The following is a 20,124-nucleotide window of genomic DNA, read 5'->3' on the forward strand; positions in this document are numbered from 1 at the left end:
TGTGCAATGTGACAAAAATATATCATTTCATGATTCTCAAAGGCATTTCTATGATAAAAGATATGCATCATAATATATGGGCCATTCTACAGAATTGATGCAAACTGCTGTCCCACAATCAAAAACCACATTTAAAAAGCATTTAAGTATTCAAATCTTAGATGTTTACTAAGATCCTCCTATTAGCTATTGAAACACAAAAATGTTTTAAATATCAGTAAACTATATATATATATATATATATATATATATATATATATATATATATATATATATATATATATATATATATATATATATATATATAAAATCATCATTTATTGGGTACTTTCAATTGGGAGGTGGCCATCACCATGAACCCTAACCCCTAACTTTCAACTTATGAAATGATATTGAAATAATTTTTGCATTTTATTCCATTGTTGTTCTTAAATATATATTTTAGATTTTTATTTTTTTTTAAGTGAAGTAAAAAAAAATTAACAACAACATTACTGACAAAAACTTGGAATTTAAACCACATCACATTACAGAATAAAAGATGATTTTATATATATTAAGCTTACTGGTATTAATCTGATATATTAAGCTTACTGAGTCTAAATCCTGGGACACTGGCAAGCGATAAAAGATCTCTTCGAGGCAGCTGAACAGAGCAGCCACTGGTCATATGTAAAAAGAAATAACATCAGTTGGGCCTCAAAATTACCACTGGGTTGTCAGACGCAGAGGGAGTGCACCAGGGATGGCAGACAGCAATGTTGAGCCCTCTGGAGATGTAGTGGGATTAAATTAAGAAAACGTAATAAGAGGGTGCTAACCCCGTGAAGTGTCTTCACAATATCCTGGTTGCATAAGTGTGCACACCCTTTTATAATGGGGCATGTGACTGTACTCAGAATTAACAGGTCTTCAGAGGTAATTCAGAGGTGCCAAGTTGGTACACTGTTACCCAAAATGGCAGAGTGCTGTATTGCAAGCAAAATCTGCTTTAACAAAATTTTAATTAAAGACCTATGCAACCAGGCTACTGTCCTAAAATGTTTTTCATTTTTCAATTGAATTTTGTTGTTGCTATATCAGATTAAAGATGGGAAAAGATCTTACTTATCTTGGTTTAAATTTTTACATCACAAAAACCTGGAAGAAGGGTGTGTAGACTTTTTATATCCACTGTATCTGCTTGAACTCAAAAGAGTATTTAGCAATCACAATAAAAATCACAATATTTGATCATCACATTGCCCAACCCTAGGACTTCTTACAAATACAGGCATAAAATCTAAATATACTTACGCAGCATGCTCCACTAATATAATTCAACAATACACACCAAACCATTTGTATCTGCACCATCTGAACATACAGTACTGTGCAAATGTCAGAGGCCACCACTTCATTTTCAATCAAATGGTCATTTAGGAATTACTTTTAATTACTTGGTGGCAAACAATTATGATGGGAAAATGTACAGTACATTAATTAAATTTTCATTTATGCAAGTCAATATTAGTTCAGAATTACAAATGAAATATATACAGCTTTCATACTATTTTTTACTGTTGAAGACCTTTGTGTGTTATATGAACTATACCAATATTGAGCAATTATGGGGAAATGTTTTTACAGAAAATCACACAGGCCTTTAACAGTAAAAACAGTATGAAATGTGTAAAGATTTAATTTGTAATATCCAAGTACTGTATGGCTGATTGAAAATGGAATTAATGCACTGAAATGTAGAAAATAATCAAGTACTGAATGGCCATTTCACTGATCTTTGTCCTTTGCACAGTACTTTACATACAATATATGCACATTAAAATTTCATAGCAGCATGGATTGCATCCATTTTTAGAAGCAAAGAAAAAAATCTTGTCCTCACTTAGAAAATCCCTTTTAGGTTATGTGTGACAATTGCACAGGTGTGTTGAAACAAGTTATTCCATTATCCTCCATACACTGCTGAGAGCAGCAATACAGTTATTTGGACCTAAAATGGTAGTCAGACTGCTCACTAGTAAATATGATAGACATACACACAAAAATGGTGTGATGTTTTTGGTCATATTTTTGTTACATTTATATTCAAATGGCAAAGCAGTGCTATATCTGTGTATTTGTTTATTGCATTACATTCATAAAATATGTTGTCCTATTTTACTGTTCTGTCCACAATACAAAGATTGAGGACAGAACAGTATTGAGCAAAATATCAATGTTTTGATACAAGAACAAGAAAAGCAGCGACCAAAGTATATCTTCCATGGAAAACAACTTTAGTGGTAGGCTATCAAATATAAGCTGCAGTGAATTGAATGTATAACACAGGCAATGCTTAAGGGGTTTTGATAACCACATCAGGGTTTTTGGAAAGTCCAACATCATCTGAGTGGGTGTGTGCTAGGAAATGTACCACATGTAGGCTCCGCCGAGGAACTCTGAGCAAGCATGATATATCATCAACAATGGCATCCAAAGTCTTCTGTGATCCAAATAGCTGGGGGTCATTATAATAGATATCCCTGTTTTCCACAAGATATGAGTCAAAACCATTCCAGTGTGAAGAAGAAGAAAGCCCATTCTTTAATTCCATGCACAATATAAATTATAGGACTGTGTGTATATAGTTACAGTTACAGTATAATTACAATTAAACCAAACACAGATTTAAATTCCTTTTTATTTTTGCAACAGCAGATTCTGTCATTTCTGTTTGCACATCAACATGCTGCTAGTAAAAATTAAACCAGATTCTTATTCTTGTTATAATAATAATAATAATAATTATTATTATTATTATTATTATTATTATTATTATTAAGTTAGAGCATACATACCTTTTGGTTACATATGAATCACTTTGGACAAGTTTGTAAATTGTTGATAGGGCCTTCAAAATCAGTGCTGAGAGAAGAGAAATACCTATTTAGGTATTACATAACATGCTCTATTTGCACAGAAAATACAGAAGTACAATACTTAAATATTGTACCCTCTAAATTCACCAAGTATTTGCCAGTGGGTTTTGGTATCATTGTCTTTCTCCACAGTAAAACATCATCCAATGATCTTAAGGTTTTTAGTAAATAGCAGGGATGTAACGATACCAAATTTAATTTCTAAAATATATGGAGGTCTCAATACAGTATTTCCAAAATATGTGCTTCAGGTTTCCATTTTCAATTAAAACATTCAACATCATGAAAGTACAATGACTGAAACATAATAATGACAGTGTTTGCATGATCCATTCAGATCCATCCATAACAAAACAATAGAATGAAAAAACTAAACATAGCAAAGCTTTCACTGGTTTGACTCAAGGGGGTGTGTCTGAAGCACAGGGCTTTTCTCATTCTGTTAGCTAGCTGTGCTTCCACTCAAATAGTGCTCTATAACCCTAGATGTTATTTTGAATCCTGCATTCCCCACTACCGAATAAAAACTTCCCTATACAGCCTCGACCAAATTAGTGACTAAAGGCAGTCTGAATGCAGCAGAGAGTTTGCTGTGTGAAGTGTTACCAAACACCATACTTTAAAGAGTTGGGAGATTCTTCCTGTTGCTGCTGAGCATAGCCATTGCAGCTTTTCCTGAGCTAGCACGCTAGTATGCAAGCATATTGGCTTATGAAAAACAGCATGCTTAATAGAAACTTTTTTTTTTTTAACACTCTTGTAGCGCGTCCTGATTTGAGATGGAAAAACATGCTCTCAGAAGAGGGATTTTCAGAGGAGGAAGCGTTGTCTTGAACGTTAAATGTTTATTACTCCTCAGATAATTTTAATGATGAATAGTCTACTTTATTATGCAGTCTGTTGAATGTTTTTTTTTATACACATATGATGCTTCATATTGTTTGATACAAGGCTCTCGATTTGATGCAGAACACCCATAGTAAATAAATTAAAAGAAAAGCCGATCATTCACCCTACCCACCAGCATTTATCGGAACTATGCACTTCTGCTTATATGGGCTAATAATGTGGACAGTGAGTGTACATCTTGAATGATGCGATATGCAAAATCTGTAACAGACAATTCAGCGCAAAAGATAACAGCTATCTTTTGTTATTACTATAAATAGCTATGAATCTATGGAATCACCTAATAAATCCACTGTCCAGCCAATGATGCAGGTAGTAGGGGTGCTCAAACAAACTGAAATTGATTATCTATAAATGAGTATCAATTAAATCTATAAAATTGTTAAACTACTTTTTTTTTTAATGGTAAATCACAACAGAGGATGGCTCTAGCATCTACCTAAGGTCTGACATGTGTACAAAATTGCACAGAGAGTAAGTAAAGAAGTCACGTAGTGTGAAGGTATTTATTGCAAATACTATATCACTGTTACTTCATGACTTTTCTGAAGGTTGCAAACTCATGACAGGATATCCAAGTGACAGACAGTGCACCCCTGGCAATAAGAGGGGGAGAAATAGATCCAAAAAAGTATTGATAATATCCTATAATACATACTAAATTCTATATGTGCATTTGGCATTTTCAAATTTCATTGTGTATGCAAGAGAGATTACCTATAACATGTTATATGAATGTATGAGACTTCAGTGAAATACAATTACACTACGTGTACACCAATTATTTAAAAAATGCATCACAATGCACATGATAGACATACACTGATTTTTTAATTAAATAGAAAAGGATTCAAATCAGTGTTCTTGAGCATTTTTTGTAAATGAATGTTTACATAATAAAGCATAATATAGAATAATGTTAATTATTAATTTTAATATATAGATTAATGGAACTTAAATAAAGTACGTCAAATGTGATATTGCAGACTGAGTATAAAATTGATGCATAGGATTCTCCAAGGCTTTTATAATTAATTATATGTAACCTCACAAAACCGTATTGAAATTATTATTACAGATGGACATTTAAATAGTTAACACAGTAAACTAAATATTAACAACTGTTATTAAAATAATAGCATTAGACCTTTTAAGTGCAATTTACATTTTATATACAGGTGTTCCAGTCTGAGACCACTAGTGAAAATACTTCTATTTTGCATTATTTTCTAATTTAACACAACATTTTCATTACAAATTATATTATTGATATTTAATTACGTGAAAAATAGAATCTTTGAAATATTTACATCAATTTCATAATTTCTTTGGTATGTATTGGTATTTGGTATGTCCCCTTTATGCTTTAATAATAGTGTGCACTCGAGGGGGCATAGACTCGACAAGTTTGTGCAAAAACTTGTGATCCATTTTACATCAAATCCCTCAGTGTGTCGTCTGAACACATGCTTCACACTGCTTTAGGCATGAGGAAAATCTGACCTTTTGTACAAAGCAGTTAACATGGTTGGTTACTAACACAAAAATGCTTACATTTACATAGGAACCTGGAAATGGTAAAAAAAAAAAAAAAAAAAAAAACATTACAATTTTAAAAGAAAAAAGACTTTTGGACCCCACTGCATGTATATTTTTACATGGAAAAAGGGTTCAAAGTTCTGAACGTGTTGACTCAGATCTTACACAGAATGACAGTGACTTGAGGTGGATGAGTAGTATGAAATGTGGAGTCTAGCTGACTGGAATCCAGTTAAAGGAAAGCTCAGGGGAAGATGATTAAAATGATGTGTGAAGTAAATTAGGGCAGTACAAAAACAACAGGTTACATTACGTGCTCAGCTAAAGGCACTGTGAAAAGAGTATTTCTGGAGAAAAATTCATTTTTGCTCCATCTGTTAAATTCACAGGCTGTTTTAAGTTTCATTAACATGTTACTGACATTGAACTATAAACATACTGTGCTTCTGTTACTGTGTATATACACAACAGACATATGTTTCGAGACAGGTTCTTTAACCTAATGAGATTCATTAACTTGGAAGACAACTACACAGTTGCGAATAAAATGAAAACGCCCCACAGTTATGGAACAGTCTTCCTATTAGTGTTCGGGACTCAGACACAGTCTCAGTGTTTAAGTCTAGGCTTAAAACGTATTTGTTTACTCAAGCCTACCCTGACTAGATTCTATTTTACTACTTCGCAGTCATAATAATCTTTTTTCTCCCTCTCTCCTTTTGCTGAGCCCCACGCGAATTTATGGAGATACTAGAGATCCAGATCCTTTCTGCCTCTGGATGGAGCTCAAATCTTCTCTAATTCCAGACTGCTGGGACTACAGCTGCTCCTAAGGCCATACAGACTTCATATAAATCCATAATAAACTTTTTCACACTATCTGTTGTTACCCAGATGAGGATGGGTTCCCTTCTGAGTTGGGTTCCTCTCAAGGTTTCTTCCTCTTAAAACATCTTAGGGAGTTTTTCCTTGCCACCGTCGCCACTCAGTGGCTTACTCAGTTGGGATAAATTCACACCTTTAATATCTGTATACCATGTTAATATTTCTGTAAAGCTGCTTTGAGACAATGTCTATTGTAAAAAGTGTTATACAAATAAAATTGAATTGAAAAAAGTACAAAATATAGTCCCCTCCAAAAGTATTGGAACAGCAAGGCCCGTTCTTTTCATTTTGCTATACACTGAAGACATTTAGGTTTGAGATCAAAAGATGAATATGAGATAATTGCTGGAATTCGGATCTTTCATTTCCTTGCAAGAGTTTGTTTCAGTGGTATAAGAGTTAGAGTGTGTTTTCTTTTGAGAGCTATGAGAATTGGAGAAAGGTGGACTCCGGACTTGCTCATGAAAGCAGTGTGCGTCTACACAATGATGCAGTACTCAGTGCAGCGGACGTTTCCATCCCTTCAAATGAGGTATGTGTTCCTACCTTCTTTGCACAGTGACATATATATAATATATACTTTTTTTTTTAAACCTATTGAAACTGAAACACTAACATCCTCTCATGCTGAGCAGGAAAACAAGGTATGTAAATATCTACGAGTATATGAGTTACATGAACATGATATGAACAAAGTATAAGGACAGCTAACATATTCTGCATGGCACTTTAGAGGCTACACCCATACATTGATAGCTTAGCTGTGCCTCCCCTTGCCTAGCAACACCAAATTAGCCTAGTCTCATGTTAGATAGCCAAAATGTTCTATTTTATCAGTCTGGTAATCCTGCAAACAGTAATAACAGCCTGTTATAACTCAAGAATCGTATATCTTGTTTGGTGTGTATTCTCCACTTTCACTTCCCCTCTGCTATCCAAACTCTTAGGTTCCTGCTATTGGTTGTCCACCACATCAGTTATCATCAGTCCTCACTATTTCATCATGCGAAGACCCTATCCGAGCACAAGGACACCCTATATAAACTAATAATTATTGTGCATTAGTTTACCCAGTTGATGTTTGTTCTGTGAATAGCCTTGGTCAGACTTGCAATTCGATAATCGCTCCATATGCGTACTTAGTTAGAACAACTTTTGTTTAGTCCGTACTGTTCAGCCGATTCAAACTTCCTGTGAGTGTTTTGTTCCAACTTTTCATGTGGCGGCTCGGAACTCTGGTGAGCCAAGCAGACCCTCCCACGACCCCACCAGACCAGTGAGGAGTGGATAGGGAAGTACATCACGTGAAGTACATGGTGTATCACATACCATTGTATGTACACACTAGGTAAGGAGCAGGTGCCATCTTTTGTAATTTTCTGCTTGTATAGCTAGAGCGATTATAATGACCGCATTATAGCACTGGAACAGATGGTGTTAAAGCTAAATTCGCCTAACAAACAACTCTCCGATAAAGTGGAGGACTTGGAGTCCTGTTCACGGCGCTACAATCAACAGGTCATTTGTATTCCGGAATGAGAAGAAGGGAGCGATTCAGTTATGTTTATGTCATAATTTTTCCAGGATGTGCAAGGATCAGAAATCTTTCAAACCTCTCCATTGCTGCATAGAGCGCACCTTATTGGTCCAGTGCCCTCGGCTGATCGTGAGAATCAAAGGCCCAGAGTGATGATTGTGCGGTTTCACTACTTTCACGACAGAGAAAAAGGTGTTCGACGCGGGAATTGGAATCAACTTTTCCATCAGGGCCGTAAGGTCTTCATCTTTCCTGATTTCAACTACAGCGTAGCTAAGAGGATGATGGCGTTCACTGCAGTAAAAAACGGCTTGAGTGAGAGAAATGTGCGGTTTTCTCTCCAATACCAAGCTCGCCTTCTGATAGACCTTGGTGATAAGGCTTCAATTCGACTGCACCCAAAAAGCACAAGGATGGTTTAATGAACTGCATCCTCCATTTTAAGCTGCCTACATGACAGTTAACCAATTTTGTAATACCTGTAATGTGACAGTAAAACTACGCAGGTGTGGGCAACTATATCAGTTTCCATGTAAATCTATAGTTTGCGTGAGATACTTGGTAAATGTGGTACGTTTTATGCTCGGGAGTGACTTCACATACATGCATTATATACAATACATATATACATACAGTATCTCACAAAAGTTAGTACACCCCTCACATTTTTGTAAATATTTGATTATTTCTTTTAACGTGACAACACTGAAGTAATGACACTTTGCTACAATGTAAAGTAGTGAGTGTACAGCTTGTATAACAGTGTAAATTTGCTGTGCCCTCAAAATAACTCAACACACAGCCATTAATGTCTAAACCACTGGCAACAAAAGTGAGTACACCCCTAAGTGAAAATGTCAAAATTGGGCCCAAAGTGTCAATATTTTGTGTGGCCACCATTATTTTCCAGCACTGCCTTAACCCTCTTAGGCTTGGAGTTCACCAGAGCTTCACAGGTTGCCACTGGAATCCTCTTCCACTCCTCCATGATGACATCACAGAGCTGGAGGATGTTAGAGACCTTGTGCCCTTCCACCTTCCGTTTGAGGGTGCCCCACAGATGCTCAATAGGGTTTAGGTCTGGAGACATGCTTGGCCAGTACATCACCTTCACCCTCAGCTTCTTTAGCAAGGCAGTGGTCGTCTTGGAGGTGTGTTTGGGGTCGTTATCATGCTGGAATACTGCCCTGCGGCCCAGTCTCCGAAGGGAGGGGATCATGCTCTGCTTCAGTATGTCAAAGTACATGTTGGCATTCATGGTTCCCTCAATGAACTGTAGCTCCCCAGTGCCGGCAGCACTCATGCAGCCCCAGATCATGACACTCCCACCACCATGCTTGACTGTAGGGAAGACACACTTGTCTTTGTACTCCTCACCTGGTTGCCACCACACACGCTTGACACCATCTGAACCAAATAAGTTTATCTTGGTCTCATCAGACCACAGGATCTTCTGGGACGACAGCCATGCAGAACAATTTGATGCAGTGTGCGGCGTATGGTCTGAGCACTGACAGGCTGACCTCCCACCACTTCAACCTCTGCAGCAATGCTGGCATCACTCATACATCTATTTCCCAAAGACAACCTCTGGATATGACACTGAGCACGTGCACTCAACTTCTTTGGTCGACCATGGCGAGGCCTGTTCTCAGTGGAACCTGTCCTGTTAAACCGCGGTATGGTCTTGGCCACCGTGCTGCAGCTCAGTGTCAGGGTCTTGGCAATCTTATAGCCTAGGCCATCTTTATGTAGAGCAACAATTCTTTTTTTCAGATCCTCAGAGAGTTCTTTGCCATGAGGTGCCATGTTGAACTTCCAGTGATCAGTATGAGGGAGTGTGAGAGTGAGGACACCAAATTTAACACACCTGCTCCCTATTCACACCTGAGACCTTGTAACACTAACAAGTCACATGACACCGGGGAGTGAAAATGACTAATTGGGCCCAATTTGGACATATTCACTTAGGGGTGTACTCACTTTTGTTGCCAGCGGTTTAGACATTAATGGCTGTCTGTTGAGTTATTTTGAAATTTACACTGTTACACAAGCTGTACACTCACTAATTTACATTGTAGCAAAGTGTCATTTCTTCAGTGTTGTCACATGAAAAGGTACAATCAAATATTTACAAAAATGTGAGGGGTTTACTCACTTTTGTGAGATACTGTATGTATGTATATATATATATATATATATATATATATATATATATATATATATATATATATATATATATATATATATTTTATCCCCCCCCCCCCCACACACACACACACGTGTGTACATATATACATACATACATACATACATACATGTGTATGCACATATACATTCCATTCAAAGGCTAGGGGAGCAGCTATATTAATTGATAGAAATACAAAATTTTTTAAAAAATCGTATGGAGTGTTGGACATGTGGTGCTTTCGCAACCCTACTTCCAGGAGTTACTCTTTTTCTCCTCCGTTCATAACACATACTCCCAAATAGACTATTTCTTTTTGGACAAAAGACTACTTCCCCCCATAACCAATGTGATTATGGACCCATAGTTATTTCAGATCACTGCCCCTTAACTATGAGAATGTGCATCCCAGATACGCAATCCAATTATCGCCCTTGGAGACTCAACCCTCTGATTTTGTCGGATGACGCTTTTACTAGTTTTATTGCATCTGAAATTCCGTTGTTTTTAGATATTAATCAAACACCTGGAATGTCTTCCTTGACTATTTGGGAGTCACTGAAGGCATATTTACGAGGTCAGGTCATCTCATACTGTGCTAACCAGAGGAACGTGAGCACTGCTCGACTTAAAGAACTGGCAGAAGAGATTCTTGAGCTAGATAGGGCACATAGACAAGTACCTTCTGCAGATTCTATGAAAAAGCATTCGTCACTGCAGACAGAGTTTGACCTTTTATCAACAAAACAGGCTGAGTATCTTATCTCCAAATCACAATACGGGTCTTATGAACACGTGGAAAAGGCTGGACGGATTCTCGCTCACCAGCTGAGACAGAGAACTGCTAATCAGACCATCCCTGAAATATATGACGAGCAGGGCTCAAAATGTACAGCTAGTCTTAAAATTAACTCCAGTTTTCAAACTTTTTATATGTCACTATACAGCTCCGGCCCACCTGTAGACCCTTCTGTATTGCAAGACTTTTTTAAGACCCTGCATGTACTGTCCTTAGATCCGAGGGAGGCCGCAGGGCTGGAGGAAGACCTCTCAGTCGGGGAGATAGCATCAGCGATTGGCTTTATGAAAAGCGGCAAATCCCCTGGACCGGATGGTTATCCAACCGATTTCTATAAAAAGGTTTTCAAGACAACTCTCCCCTTTGTTACTGTCGGTTTTCAAGGAGTCGCTCTCCTTGAAAGCCCTAACATCTACTATGCATGAAGCAGTTATCTCCTTACTCCTTAAGAAAGACAAGAGCTCCCTTGAGTGCAGCTCTTACCATCCAATTTCTTTACTAAATACAGATGTTAAAATCCTTGCTAAAACTTTGGCATGTCGCTTGGAGGTGGTTCTTCCATCCATTATATCACCAGACCAAACAGGTTTTATTAGGAATCGTTACTACTTTTTGAACATTAGACACCTTTTCAATATCCTATATAGCCCCTCTCCACCTGGTACCCCAGAGGTTACTGCTCTCACTTGACGGTGAAAAGGCATTTGACCGGGTAGAGTGGGGCTATCTTTTCAGCATGCTGGAGAGGTCTGGATTTGGTCACAGGTTCATATCATGGGTCAAACATTTACATACATCTCCGAGAACTGATGTTCGTACTAATAATAATCTGTCCACCTACTTCGAGCTCCAGTGGGGTACAAGACAGGGATGTCCTCTGTCGCCACTGCTATTTGCCATTGTAACCACTTGCTCTGGCGCAAAGACAGAATGCTGATATCAGGGGGATCCAGCATGCAGGGACAGAGCATAAAGTTTCACTTTATGCAGACGATATGCTATTATTCATTTCACAGCCCTTTCTCAGTTTCCCCTTAACTAATGGTCTTACCCGGCTATAAGGTCAATATTCAGAAAAGTGAATTGATACCTGTTGGTGAGGGGACAGGCCAGGTACCCCTAGACTCATTCCCTTTTAAAATTAATCCAAAGAAATTCAAGTATCTCAGGGTGTGGGTTAGACACAGCTATAAAGAGCTATACCTAGCTAACTATCAGCCCCTGTTATCTAATCTGAAGCAAGATATTGAGCGGTGGGACCCCCTGCCTCTCTCCCTGGGGGGCAGAATCAATACTATAAAGATGAATGTGCTGCCTAAATTTTCATCTGCTTTCCAGTGTCTCCCAGTGTTTCTTAGAAAATCCTTTTTTTCAAAACTGAATAATCAGATATCAGCCTTTATCTGGAACAAAAAGCCACCACGGATCAAAAGGCATATATTAGAGAGCTCGAGCGAAGGGAGGGATGGCACTCCCAAAATTCATGTACTACTACTGGGCAGCTAATATAAGATCGCGGATGGGGGAAAAGTGCTACAGCCACCGGATAGACAATTATGGAGGGGCGTCCATTGTGTCCACCTCTGTAGCAGCCCTAATGTGCGCTAAATTACCATTCACACAACGTCTGTCTAGTTTTACCTCTAATCCAGTTGTACACTCAATCAAAATTTGGAATCAGTTTAGAAGATCTTTCTCTCTTAGGGACTTGTCACTCACAGGGCCAATTGCAAATAATCATCTGTTTATTCCATTTTTGATGGATAAGACTTTCGATACTTGGTCTAGAAAGGGGGCTGTCTTACTGTCTGATCTCTATGTTGATGGTGTTTTTGTCTCATTCGAGCAGCTAATGCCAAAATATGACATTCCCAGATCGCATTTTTATAAATATTTGCAGCTTAGAAACTTTGTAGCCTTAAATTCAGACACTTTCCCATTGTGCCCTTTCAATTCTCTATTGGACGCAATTTTTAAATGTAAACAGGAAGCAGACAATAAGGGTTATCTATGACTTACTGAGCATGCATGATTTGATGTCCTTAGATCTCCTTAAGGATAAATGGGAGACTTCAAGACAAATCAATTTCTGATGATTGGTGCAAAGTAATCCAAGGGATTTTCTCTTCCTACATATGTCTCAGACATGCAGTTGTCCAATTTAAGATTGTTCACCTTCTGCATTGGCCCAAAGCTAGACTCTCTAAGATCAATTCCGACACAGTTCCCACATGTGAATGATACAGACAGGCTCCAGCTACTCTGTTGCATATGTTTTGGACATGCCCAAAGCTGTACACATTTTGGCAATCTATATTTGAGACCTTCATTAAGATATTGGGAAGATTGTTAAAGCCGTCCCCTCTTATTGCGTTGTTTGGGGTGACCCCGGAGAATACCCCTTTTAGATGGTGTGAAATCGGCATGATGACCTTCTGCACTCTCCTGGCCAGGAGATTAATATTGTTTAAATGGATAGATCCTGATCTTTTGTTCTGTTGGTGTTGTTATGTTTAATTTGAAAATGCTAATAAAGAAACCTTGATCAAAAAAACAAACAAACAAACAAACAAAAAAAACAGCCGATGATCAGGGCTGATTAGGGCCTGATTAGCCGATGATCAGGGCCGTCTCTTGTGTGGAATGATGACAAAACTGCAGTTTGTAAGCTCTGTACTGTTAAAAATTTTACACCAGAAGTAGCAGCAGTGAAACAAGTCCAGTGTCACTGGCCCACGTCCTTGAACAAAGTTGCCAGAGGATCACCTGGTGGCAGTCCCTGGTCCAGGTGTCTCTCTTTTTCCCCAGCCTCCCACCCGACCCTCCCACGCACCCCCCAACTTCCCAGGGCCCTAAAACAATCAACTTGGACTGGGTGTCTTGGACAAGGTTCTTCCCCATACTCCCTGGCTAACTAACATCTCCCAGTGCTCCATCACTCTCTCCATAGGGGAAACCTGTGCCCATCAGAACTGGAACAAAGCCTGGGCAGGTTTGTTGGCACGTGGGGAATACAGGTATTTCCTAGATCAGTTTCATGACCCTGGCTGCAGGCCTCCTACTAGTGGAGCAGGTCTGTACCACGAGTCAGTGATTATAAATGTTAAATACTCAACAAATCCCATGAATTGTTTTAACTAAGATTTCTTTTAAATCTATTAGGCGAACCATATAACTTTCTTCAACGATTAATACTTGGTTAAGGTGACATTTAAAACAATTTTATTCAAATGAGGGCTTTTAAAAGAAAACAATACTTCGATTTTTATTTTACACATTTCAATCACATGCTACTGCAAGTAATAAAAAGGAAACCAGGCCTACTAATTCCTATAATTAAATTCATGTCTATAAATAGTTATTACACTTTATGTGATGGGGCTCTCACCAAACTTGATTACAGCTGAAGGGCAGTCACTTCGTAGAATTGATACAGTGCCACACGCAGTCATGTGCAGACCAACAGACTCGTTAAATCTGAGAATTTACCAATAAAGAAAAAAATAACGCCATTAGATGTTGTGTAATGCACAACAAGTATGACTGTCCCTGAACCAATCCATTAAATTACCTAATTTGCCAGTCACACAAACATGTCACACATCTAAAGCCATGACCCAATAATACACTATAGTGTTATTTTGAGGATTCGTCACCCATTATTATCCACTTATTATTATGTATTATTTCTGAAAGATAGAGTGCGCTATTCGGCTAAATTAACAATTTCAAATGGTGTAATTCTAGAAGATTCTTATGGTTTGGCACACTGTCTGTGGCTAAATGATCCTAAGCAGTGGTCTAGCCTGCAATTAACAGATATATGTAAACTCTGAGCAAACTCTGAGAAAAGCTTCTTTTTTTTTTTTTTTTTAATGAAGCCAGTCTGATCTGGAACCAAGAATGTTCTCCAGTCTTTTGGCTAGAACCTTTGCCAATATTTTACAGTCCACAGTGAGCAAAGATATAGGCCGAAATGAGTTGCAGTCCCTTTTTTAAAGGAAAAACCGAAATTGTCACTTGATAGAACATGTGCAGGAGGCAGCCTATAGAGGATGATTCCTCAAGAACAGCAAGTAGCAGAGGCATTAGTTTCCCTTCAAACATTTTTTAAAATTATACAGTGAAGCCACCTGGCCCTGGAGCTTTTGAATTTGGAATGTTTGAGAGAGCTACATTAAGTTCTTCTAAATTTAGAAATTTCTCCAAATCTACATTATCGTCAAAGGGCATTGGGGGCGTTTTAATGGAATTTTAAAAAAAGAATTAAGTTCAAAAGGGTTATAGTTAGAGATACACCTATGTATCAGCCGATAATCGGTATCAGCCGATAAAGGCAATATTTCACACCATCAGCCATTGGCCGATAGTTTAAAAACATCCAATGATCAGGGTCAATTATATTCTGTCAATCAAAACAGGGCGTGAAAACATAGATTCCGTGCTGTGTGTAAAGATGATGCCTCTTGTGTGGAATGACAACAAAACAGTTTGCAAGCTCTGCACTGCTAAAATGTTACACTGGACTTTGCAGCAGTGAAGCAGGAGTTTCGGTGTGGAGTCTAATTTTTTTGCCACGCTGCTCGCACTGAATTAAAGCACCGTTGAAAGATTTAAATGAAGATGAGTTGACAAAAGTATCTATTGCATGGAAAAATATATTTGTACAGTAGTATATTTCATATCCAGTTAATGTTAATATATTTTTTAAAAATTATATATTTTACCAGTTTGATGTTCAATGAAAGTAGAAATGCTTGTTACTGGTGAGTGAATGTGAGCCTAACAGGAGTTTTTTTTAGAATTCGGTCAATTAATTCTGTTAATATGAACTATCAATATTGAGGTTTTTTACTCAATCAAAACCAGAGTAGTAGAATTCTCTGGACTCTTTAGGTCAATAATTAATCAAAAAAAATATGTTGAACTTTTTATTTAAGTAGTCATAACAGGGTTATTTACAAAAATGAGTGTGGCTTAATTTACCCAAAAATCAATAACTCCTAAAGGAAAGCTCAACACTGCATGAAATTAAGCAAGCACATGCAACATATATGATTCTTAAGAAGCATGCTAAATTTAATGGCGATCAGACAATAGATGGCGCTACAACAGTTTACATGATACAAAATTATATTTCTTTACGGTAAATTACTATAGCTTATATTACTTTACATTATATTGCTTTTTCTCCGATTTAGGTGCTTATAGGCTTGCACAATATTAAGTAACATCTTTTTACGGATGTCCTTAAAAGACCCTAAAGGGCCTGAACCCTGATAATTGCTGCTTGCGGCTATTTCTTCCCTGGCAGTTTCATTCATTATTCATTACAATCAGGGGTTAAATTGGGCTGAGCCCCGGCACATAAGAGTACGACTTTCCGTGTACATTTTAAACAATATAGGTTTTTTTTTCCTTTTTTCACCTCTCTCGTTCTTACTAATTTAAGCAATGATTCAAAAGCGTTGCCTTTGTAGCAAATAATAAATGAGAATAAAGATTATGTCAGAGTTTAAAAACTCAACAGCATCATTCACAGGGCAATCAGAATGATGGTTTATGCTCCTGCCACTTTGGCATGAAGTGTACGTAAGGTTTCATTTAATTTGTATTTTTTTGCACTCGTATTATACTAGACTGTAATTCACAAGTTCATTTTCTACCGATGCTCCGATTTCAAAGTTTCAGAGGTAAAAGATATGAGTGAGGCAAAGAGGAGGAACCTTACAGACTACTTCAAAAGGAAGACTCGGTCTGCGTTAGTGACTACTGAGTCACTACTTAACATATACAGTAGGCTACCTGTTTGTTGCCACAGGGTGAGATGTTTGAAGCAAAAGCCTATGCCTTTGAAACTTTTAATTTGTGAAATCACAAAATTTGGAACCCCTAGGTCTTCTGAACACTTTTTTTCCCCTCAGGTGCGCTACATTACATGTTCTAGTGCCTACAACGTCTGCTGTTCTCAAGTCCGTTTCATATCATGATGTCAGAGGTGGACTGGCCATTTGGAACGCCGGGAGCTTTCCCGGTGGGCCGCAGGACAATGTGACCCGGGTTACATAATTATATAAAGAACGAATGATAGTGCATTTACGTATTCTGTTGGCCCAGGCGAATGCCCACACGGCCAACATGACTCAAAATGATTAATCTATTTAGCGGGCTCTGGCTCATTGCCGCAGTCAAACAGCGCTCATAAATGTCAAAATGTTTGCGATGGCCAATCAAGTGAAAGAACGCGGGGTTTTACTGTTCACAGAAGTTGAGCCCAAGCAGTAATTCAACGTGGTACTTTTTAACACTTAAATAATGCGAGGTAAGATTTAAGGTGCTCAACATAACGTAGCTGAATACAGCAATATTTGCCAACTGTTTAAAATAAAAGTGATAAATAGGGTGGCCATCTGTCTGATTTTAGGTCAGACAGTCCGGTTTTACAATACCATGTCTGTCTACCGGCACAGCCTTGAGCCGAATGCTCATTTGTCCTCTTTTTAAGATCATCACTATTGTTTAACTAAGTTTAAGATAATATTACATGACATACATTTTAGAAACAATATTGTCAATATTGTGTTTTTCTTGAGATATTGAATATTGAGAGCCAATTCTGGTTTGTTGTTCCTCAGCATATTGTCAATCTGTTTAAATAATAATAATCGTAATTATCATCATCATCATCATCATCATCATTATTATAGATATAATATTATAGGCTTAATTTAAATAAAAACCTAAATATAAAAATATTAAAGCGGCTATATTTTAGTAGTTCCATCACTGAAACAACTAAAAGCTTTGTTGTGATGAGAAACAGCCTGAGGGCACTGTGGGATACAGTATTGTGATTGCACACAAGGGGAGAAGGAGAATTAGTCAATAATAAAAAGACAAATATCCTCGGACAAATACTTTTTTTTTTAGTGTAGTATACCACAAGCCTATAAAACTTTGAATGAAATACCAGTAGGACAGTAACCTAAATAATATGTTAAAAATCCAAAATGAAATACAATTCAAAAATATCAGTGGCTAGTGTTTTTTCCATGCCGATACGGAGAAGGTTTCCTGCTATTTTTAGGCGGATTTTGAGACATCCTGTGCACCTCGGTACAATCCGGCGGCCAGTCATCAAAGTATGGGGATATTTTTATGACCAGTCTACACATTATAACCTTCTGGTTCCAGCCGGGGGTTTTCTTGTGACAAATAATTATGGCTCACAGCTCTATAGCTACTGGATTCCTGTTGACATGTAAACTGTGTTTTAATGCCCTTCTGACAACAGCCATGAAGTTTGTCCATCCTGATTGGGAATCCAGCATTTGAGAGAAGCTATCACAGATCCGTGCTTGCACTGTAGTCTTCTACCCATGTCAGAGAGGCGGCTCCACCTCGCTGAATTAGACCCGAAATCCACAGTGAGGACCAGGGAAGAGGAGATACACCCCGCCACATGGTCTCAGACTTGTAGTGTGTCTGCGTCCCCCCCACCAAAGAAGAAAGCAACACAGAACAAGCACATGGAAAAGACTTCTCTTTCAAAGACTGTTGCCGATCTCTCATCAGAGATGTTAAAACTGAAACGTCTTCAGACGCTTCAGCCTACGGTGTCAGTTACACCTGTAACTAGATCACAGGAGGATAATGAGGGCTCAAGTAAGAGAATGGAGGAAGAGCTTTTTATTTCTGCCTTTCCTTCATGTCAGCTGGGGGTTCTAGTGGGAATTCAGTTCAGTCAAGGCAAAACCCATCCTCATCGGATGAGACTTCGGCTGTGCTCCAGATGGTGGTTGCTTGTTTAGGGCTGCACACCCCAACTGCACAACCAACCCAGTCAAATGTCTTTTTTTAGACAGTTTGCTGCTGGATCTTCATTTGCTATGCCACCATGCAAGGATTGTGTAGCAGAATTTTCTAATGCCCTTACGGGGTCTAGTGCACCTTAGCGCCGGCCAAGGACGGCTCATCTATCTAGCTAGCATCTATCTATCTAGCATATATGGCGGATGCAGATGCCTTTGGGGTGAGCCGTGCTCCAAACATAGAACAGCATGTTGCCACGCTGGTGGTACCACCTGATGAGGCCCTGCAGGGCAATTTGTGCTGCCCCAGCACACAATGAAGTCACACAGACTCATTATCCAAAAAAAGGCATACGAGTCCACTACACATATAACCCGTGGAGAGAACACAATAGGGCCATTACACCTCGCCACTTCCAATACATTGGAATGAGCAGATGTTGATCCCTCAGTTTCATGGTTCTGCCAAATTGCCCTTCTGACTATGGGCCATGTCACCTGTGAACTGGGTACTCTTACTGCCACACTTCTGGCAGCCCGCTACCAAGTGTGGCTCACACAGGCAAAATTGCCTGGGGATTATGTGAAGACTCTAAGAGACCTTCCTATCGCTCCTGGGCACCTCTTTGGGCCTAATGTTCCGGAACATCTTGAGAAAAGAGTGAAGTTGCCACCCATCAACTGACTCAGGTATGGCGCAAGCCTGTTTTTAAAATGCCGGCCACTCAGGCTCATCAGCGCTTTGCAGTGCCAGAGGAACGATTTCTCCAGCATGCTACTCCACAACCTCAGAGTCCGTAGAGACCTCATGCTGCTGAGTACACACAAGGTTTTTGACCTCAACAGCGACAGTTGCCAGGTCCAAGGAGAGGCGAATCCTGCTTTATTTGGACGAATGGCTGCTGTGTGCCCCCACAAGACGGCAAACTGTCTACAACTCCAGATTGCTTTTGAAGCATGTCCAGGAGCTGAGTCTTACGGTGAATGAAGCAAAGAGATGCTTGATTCCGGCACAATGTATTATTTACATTGGAATGACACTGGACTCCCATGCGATGTCTGCCACCCTCTCAGACGCTCGTGTAGACAATATTCTACAACTCCTTGCTCATTTCCGGCTGGGAAAGAATTTACCATACGGAGCGTTGTTACAACTCCTGGGGATGTTGTCCACCGCCACTTCCATGATTCCACTGGGCTTGCTCCATCTCAAGCTGCTCCAGCAGTGGAACAACAGTTTGCGGTTGAACACCACCAGACACCATCGGTTGACTGTTGCCTCACACTGTTGTATTCAGGCATTGACACAATGGACTCACTGAGACTTTCTAAAGTCAGGTGTACCCCTAGGAGTCATTCCCTCTCGTCGAGCGGTGGTCATGAACAATGCTTCCCTCCTTGGGTGGGGTGCAACGTGGAATCACAAGGGCATTCTTGGCCATTGGTCTCCAGCTCAGTCAAGGGATCACATCACTCTCGGAGCTGCATGCAGTTTTCCTGGCCCTGCAGTATTTCCATCATGTGCTTATTCAGTC

General features: G+C 38.9%; 1 protein-coding gene across 5 annotated transcripts in view; it reads right to left on the reverse strand.

Annotated features, from left to right (window-relative positions):
* Positions 1 to 20,124, reverse strand: part of spo11 (SPO11 initiator of meiotic double stranded breaks) — a 47,429-nt gene that overhangs the window by 22,799 nt on the left and 4,506 nt on the right. For all 5 annotated transcript variants that reach the window (XM_053686218.1, XM_017487869.3, XM_047160248.2 and 2 more), the window contains 3 exons: positions 14,167 to 14,255; positions 2,841 to 2,907; positions 2,417 to 2,525 (listed from right to left, as the gene is read on the reverse strand). In XM_053686218.1, the coding sequence (XP_053542193.1) occupies positions 2,417 to 2,525; positions 2,841 to 2,907; positions 14,167 to 14,255 (265 nt within the window). The remainder of the gene's footprint in view (positions 1 to 2,416; positions 2,526 to 2,840; positions 2,908 to 14,166; positions 14,256 to 20,124) is intronic.

The sequence above is a fragment of the Ictalurus punctatus genome, chromosome 15, assembly GCF_001660625.3.
Source record: "Ictalurus punctatus breed USDA103 chromosome 15, Coco_2.0, whole genome shotgun sequence".
NCBI classification, from domain to species: domain Eukaryota; kingdom Metazoa; phylum Chordata; class Actinopteri; order Siluriformes; family Ictaluridae; genus Ictalurus; species Ictalurus punctatus.